The sequence below is a fragment of the Pyrus communis genome, chromosome 10 (genome assembly GCF_963583255.1).
Source record: "Pyrus communis chromosome 10, drPyrComm1.1, whole genome shotgun sequence".
Lineage (NCBI taxonomy): Eukaryota > Viridiplantae > Streptophyta > Magnoliopsida > Rosales > Rosaceae > Pyrus > Pyrus communis.
Genome location: NC_084812.1, coordinates 10,224,521 through 10,231,359, shown reverse-complemented (window position 1 = coordinate 10,231,359; position 6,839 = coordinate 10,224,521). Strand labels below are relative to the sequence as shown.

The window sequence follows — 6,839 nt, the reverse complement described above, 5'->3', positions numbered from 1 at the left end:
TTTGTTTTTGTGTTTTGTAGGATTTGTCAAGTAAAGAAAAGAAAAATAACACAAGTGGAATTTTAAGTAATAAATTCGTCAAAACTGCCTGTGCAGGTCAGCTGACTTTGGAAGCAAGTTGCAGACAGCTCAGAATGAATTAGAGAATGATCCTTATATGCTTGGAAAGTTACGGATGTCTATTTTCTGGAGCATTTCACGGATTGTTAATATCATTTTTCTAGAAAAAGTTATGGTCGTTCTAACACTGAAAGGTTCCCAGGAGGCTGAGCAGTTTGTAACTGACAAGAAAGCATTGAAAGCACTAAATCCCATAAAACTAACAGCCAAAACTGATGCAACCAAGAACAAGCCAGCTAACACCTATTCAAATATAAGAGGAAATAAAAAATTAAGTGAGAGTAATGGGCATAAAGGCTGCCCAAAGAGTTACAATTGTTTTAGCATTTCCTCCCACTTATTGTCATCACTAAATGGCTGTTGGTGGGGTGAGTTATGGAGAAAAAACTATGGCAGCAGAAAAGAAGAAAAGACCTACAGGTTGCAGCAACAAAAAGGGAGAAAAAGTGTGAAAAAAAAGAGAGAAAGAAAAGAAGCTAAGCAAGGGAAAAAGGCAAGGCTGCTGCGTTGGGGAAGGAAAGAAAAGAAGGAGGAAATCTTGGCATTCTCTTCTCTCGATTTTATCTTCTCAAACTCATGTCTTTCTTTTGGTTTAATTTGAGAATTATGTGTAACTAATTTTTAGTAGTTAGGGGCTGTTTTGAAGCCCCGAATATGATTGCAAGTTTGTTATGACATTTCGTTTGAATTACTTTTATGAATGAATGAAAATTGGTTCACTACTTGTCTCATTGATGAATTCTTTTTGTGTTTTCTACAGATGCATACTTAGTAAGCATATCTAGGATTCTAATGCTATGAATATGTGTGTGTCTGCCCTTGTCGAATGAGGACCTACATATGTTCTAGAGTAGTACTTGTTAATTGCGATTAACATGTGAATCAATTTCTAGGATAAGTAAGACAACGCTAGTACTTACGATGTCTTGTGATGACTCAAACTCTTTTCGTTCTTAATGATTTCTACTTGTTAAATCTATGAACACACCATTGTAGATTGCATGTTAGGGACTAAGTTAAGTTGAAAACGCCATTCTCTTAACATACTACATAAGAAAGAGTAATAGGTTGGGTTCTAACATTGAGCCAACTTGAGCATCTTCATCCGAAAATGAAAGGAATTTGAATGAAACATAACATGTTTGCATGATTATTTGGTGGTGGATAGCAATTCCCCTAACTCGTTTTTCTTAATTTGTGAACTACTCAAAAATCTGTCTCTGTTCTGTTTTTGTTCGATTTAATTTAAATAGCAAATCAACTCCAAAAATCCCCAAAATTTGTATGAGTGTAGCTCTGTGTGTCTAGTATCTGTATATAAAATTTCGTAGACTTTAGATAAGTGTAAGTCAGTCTAAGAATTATTTTTCGGTGGCTGGTCAGTAGGGACAGCAGCCCAGTTTTTGTGACATTTTAAGTAGTTAGATAAAACAATCTTCTGCGGGAAAGACCCTTATTTTCATATGCTACAATTGACAAACATTATTGTTAATAAGGAAAATTAATAGGACATTTGTGTGCTACTTTGTGGTGTGCTTTTAATCCTATCAGCAAGCAAATCCTTTTCAGTATCAAGAATGGAAGAAGCTTTGCTCCATTCCAGTATTTTTTTCTGCCAGATTTCTTTAGGCTGGCCACGAAGTGACCTCCCGACCAATGCAATGGCAAGTGGCCATCCCTCACAGCGCTTCATAATCTGCAATTTAATTATCCCGAATGAATTCAGTTATTATCTGATTAAATTGTTGTAAATCATCTAAATGTTTCAGTAAAGATGATAAAATTGTTATTGTGAGACGGTAAATGGAAGTGTTAACATGTGTGGACGGTCAACGTTATTTCTTTACCCTCTTCTGAGGCATAAATAAGCATGTATGTGCATTGCAGACGAAGAAATCACCTTTCTCGAAAGATCTTCGGAAGTATAAGAGCTCTCATTCTCCAAGGATGCTGAATGGTGAAAAAGAGCCATTGCATCCTCATCATTCAATAATGCCAAATGGTACGGAGAACCAAATCTCGGAAATGCAAATCTTGATGTGACCAAAATCTTGTAATTTGAAAACTTGAATTGATCAAACTTATCAAGAAGGGACTCTGATTCTGACCAAACGTCATCCAGGACAAACAACAGAGGATTGTCTGTTGCTTTCTTCAAAAATTGTTGCAACAAATCAACTGCCATGAATTCGTTTTGGAAAGCAGGCAGCTCGAACCCCTTCAGTTGATATAGTTCATGTACAATAAGGTCCAAGTTGGGCCTTTTCGAGACATTGACAAAGAAGATGTTGTTCTTGAATGTATCTATCCAAACAGAATGTCGGAGGTTAATAAAAAGGTTGACTAGATATGTCTGCAATTCTCAGATCAAGTAATCAAGTAGTCAAGCAAGAGCTCATTGCAAGATTTGTGCCCTGAGATGAAGCTATATGTAGAAGAATTTATGAACTTTCTTAATTTGTTTTCACTGGCCCTGAGATTTTGGGGGCCTTAGACGAACCTTCAAAGTGGGACCCTAAAGTTATTTGGCCCCCGATTCTTGATATGTACAAAAAAGAATTCGCTAAATACATAAAAAAATTATTTCTACATCAAATATCATTAAAAGTCAGGAAAACTTGATATAAGTCCAATTTTTTTAGCCAATAGCAGGATTAGTCCAATTTATTAAAATAAGTCCAATTCCTTATATTTAATTATTTAATTATCAATAATTTAAGATTTATTATAAAAACCAAATTTCTTCCCAATTATCTCTTTGATTATTTCTTTTTATTCTCTTTTTGTTATTTCTTGTTTTTCCTTCTACTTTAAACCCCATTTATAAATTTTATTTTTAATTTTTATAACCAACCTATATCACATGTTAATTATATTTATTTACCTATATGAAAAATTCTTTTTTATAATCAACCTATCACAGACTAATGTGTCTTGTTTGTATGTATATTTTTTTTAAAAAAACTTTTTAGTTAGGTTTCATATCTAGCTTATAAGTATAATATACATTCAAAAAAAGGACAATCCCAACCAGTGTCCTACTAGCCCCACCCCAATGTCCTACTTTCCCACCCCACAATAATCCCACCTACCATCATAAAAAGTTAAAAAAGTAAAATGTTATTTCTCCACCCATCATTAATCCCAAAATAACCCTAATATGTTTTGTTTTAAATAACTCTAAAGTATCTTTAAATAATATTTAAATAATTAAATAAAAACGGAAAACTGAATTAAAAAAAAATGCAAGACTTGATATTCATCATCTCCTTAAAATCATCACATCGCTTTCGCAATATCTCTTCCAACTCAAATCTGCCACCCGGATCTCTTTCTAGATCCCCACCCTCAATTAGATAACTGTTTCACTCCTCACAACCGTCTATGTTTTTGAACCTGGATTTAAAAGTCCCTAAAAATTAATAGCAAAAGAAGATAGATATACAAACATTATTTAAATATTACCCGTCTCTCGTTTTTAGACGCAAATATACTAAATGTTTGCAGTCAAGAGTATAAGATTGAGAGTGAAGAATAATAAAACTTGATGATCAGGAGAGTAAAGAACAATAAAACTTGATTGACGAGTATAATAAATTCAACAACGTCAATTGTTTCTCTTTTGTTTTTACTACAACATCATACTAATGAATCGGATATTGAAATACTTCATTGAATAATAAATTATTGAAAACCAAAATATAAATTCAAAGTTTTTATTACTTTAAAATACAATATTCAAGACCATGTGATAGTTGATTTAAACATTCTATAGAAATGGAGAGATGGGAAATTGAAAAAAAAAAAATTTACTACACTAACAAATAAATTATGATATTTTTACTACACTAACAAATGAATTATGATATTTTTTTATTTTTTTTTATATGTTATTTACATGAAATATAAAATTTTTAGGAATCCTTCCAAAGCGGGGCCCTAGGCTGCGCCTGCACTACCTTAAGGACCGGCTCTACGCTTTCACACGGTTTAGTTTCATGTTCCCTTCGTTGTACATTGTATTCTCTTTAACAAATTGGGTTGGTGTGGAAACTTGGAGGGACTAGCGGGCGTTTTATAGGGGGGTCTTGGCCATAGTGCATACTTTTGCTCGTCTAATCCTCTATATGTTTTTTTTTTTTTTTTTGATCTATCTAAACTAAGGGGTGGGTTTAAATTAGCAATAATATAGTTCAAATTTGTTTGTGACAAGAATCAAACTTAAGACTTCTCATTTATCAATAAAAATAAATATCATTACCTGTAATACTAAATTGCGTTATCTACATAGTTAAAAAACTATGTAGGAAGTTAACACTTCACAAAAAAAAAAAGAATTTTAAATCATTGATAGCATACCTTTGACTTCTTGATCTTGACAAAACTTTTTAGCCAAGGTTGTTTTCCCACATCCCCCAGCAGCAGTCAGCACAAGCATCGACACCTTTTCATCCTTAAGGAGCTTCATCTTCAACTCCTTCAACGGCAAATCCAACCCGACCGTAATGCATGGCGGTTCAGGCACCGCAGAAGAAAATTTAACCTTTTCAGGGTGATTACTTGTCATCACCAACTTCTCTTCTATTCCAGAGGGCGCCGCCTCGATATTCCTCAAAGAAACCAACGCCTCCCTCTCATCCCTTACGCCCTGCAGTTTGGGCACATAAAACACTCTGTGAAGAAATTTGTCCAGTTGATGGAGCTTCTTGGTGTATTTGTATTTTCTCCACCCGCTCCACCCGCCAACTTTGCTGCACTTTTGGACAAGATTTGCTGCCTCCTCCATTTGTATTGCAAAATATTCCAGTCCCTCTTTCGAGTTATATTTTTCAATCTCTTGGATGAGTGGCTGTAGAGATTCCAGTGTGGATTTGAGGTCTCCAAGGAGGTGCTTGAACATAGTAGTCTCCTCCTGCACTGATTTTACAGCATCATAAAGCATTTGAAATGCCGTTCTCAGGGTACCCATGCCGACTGAAGCCACAGACATATTTAAGAAAATAAAACGACTCAAAACTTAATTTTCTCTTACGGAATCTCTTCTTGGCTGATGAAATAATATTGTTAGCACAAGTTTATATATAACTAAACGAACGAGATACGAAGGCGACAGGGGCAATTGTACAGTAAATTGTATAAAAAGAGAGCATTTACGGTAAATTGCATGAAATGGTTACGTATGCGCTGGTTCAAAGACTTCCTTGACATCTGAGCCCACGCACACGCCGGAGAAAGTAAAAGAAAACGTATAGATTCATTTGAAATGCGATCTGACAACAACCACAACTACCGACACCAATAATAAGAATAATAAAGGGGTAGTGGCCCTCGTGGGCTACCTAAACAAAGTAAACAAAGACTTGGCCTTTTTCCTTTGTTTATGATTCCATTCCATTTCCCAACTTCGAAGAAATTGCAGGGAAAAAACAAAAAGTTGATGTAACATGCAACTACAACAAGAACAAAAAAAATTCTTACTAAGTATGATCTACCATATGAATTCTAGAACTTAATTATGCTTGATTCTGTATTACATCTTTCGTTAGATTCAAATGCTCTAAATCTTTTCTTAGAGTCTTTTCCAAAATCTTCATCTACCCCTTCAACCCTGAAACTCTGTTTCATAATCGCATCTTCTAACCGGAGTATCAATAGACCATTGTTTCATATGTCCAAATCACCGTAACTGATTTTCTCTCATATTTTCTTCAATTTCGACTACTCCTACCGTAACTGATTTTCTCTCATATTTTCTTCAATTTCGACTACTCCTACTTTACCTTGAATATCCTCATTATTAATCTTATCGTTTTTCATGTGCCCACACATCCAACAAAATATTCTCATCTTCGTTACACTCATTTTATGTAGATAATTTTATAAATTTCAATTAACTATTATAGACACGTTATTTTAATTTTGAAAGTTGATAATGATCGTTTTCTTCTCTAGACCAATATCTAAGTTCGAATTTTGCAACTTGCAATTATTCTTGTTGAACGATTTGTAAAATCCGAAAAAGATGCTAAAACCCCATCTACAAGTTCTCAAAAAAAAACTTGTAATATACGGTAGCGTCCTTTCTTTATAGTTTAAATTAAATAAATATTTAAAATATAGAGTAATACTACCAAATCGTCCGTGTTGAAAGGTGCAGAGAATACAAAAAGTTGAAATAGCACGCAACCACCATTTGGCCTTTTCTCTTTTCATGATTCCAGAGCGGTTCGGAGAAATGGTAAAGAAAAAAACAAAATGTTGAACAAACATTCAATTAAACTCAATTGCGTGAATAATGGGTTAACGATAAATGACAACGTTAGGAATTTCTTGTGAAAAGACCATAGTAGAATTTTCTCGCATTTTCATAGAATATGCACAAAAATGGGTGTTAAGGGAAAGTATATTCGCCTACGTTTATTAGATCAAAATATAAGTTTGAATTTCGCATTCGTCAACTTTTTTTGGTGAAACAAGTGGTATCTACCACAGTAATGAATATGGGTTTTGTTCATATACAACAAAAGGGATTCGAATTCCGTTGGCTTCCTAATCTAATAAATTTATTGTTTGACAAAAAAATAAAAATCATTTTAGTAAATGATCTGTAAAATTCCAAAGAAACGTGTAATATACCCCTTTATAAATCTTCAAAAAATCCTTGTAATATGCCATTTACTTGGAATGGGATAGCCTTCCCTCTCCATACTTAAAATTAA

General features: G+C 33.9%; 1 protein-coding gene across 1 annotated transcript; it reads right to left on the bottom strand.

Moving 5' to 3' along the window:
- Positions 1–941: 941 nt before the first annotated feature.
- LOC137746582 (probable disease resistance protein At5g66900) lies at positions 942–5,585 on the bottom strand. Its single transcript, XM_068486601.1, has 3 exons — positions 4,480–5,585; positions 2,021–2,424; positions 942–1,816 (listed from the first exon to the last, which is right to left on the bottom strand). The coding sequence occupies exons 1-3, from the start codon at positions 5,108–5,110 to the stop codon at positions 1,622–1,624; spliced, it is 1,230 nt and encodes a 409-aa protein (XP_068342702.1). The 5' UTR covers positions 5,111–5,585; the 3' UTR covers positions 942–1,621.
- Positions 5,586–6,839: the final 1,254 nt, after the last annotated feature.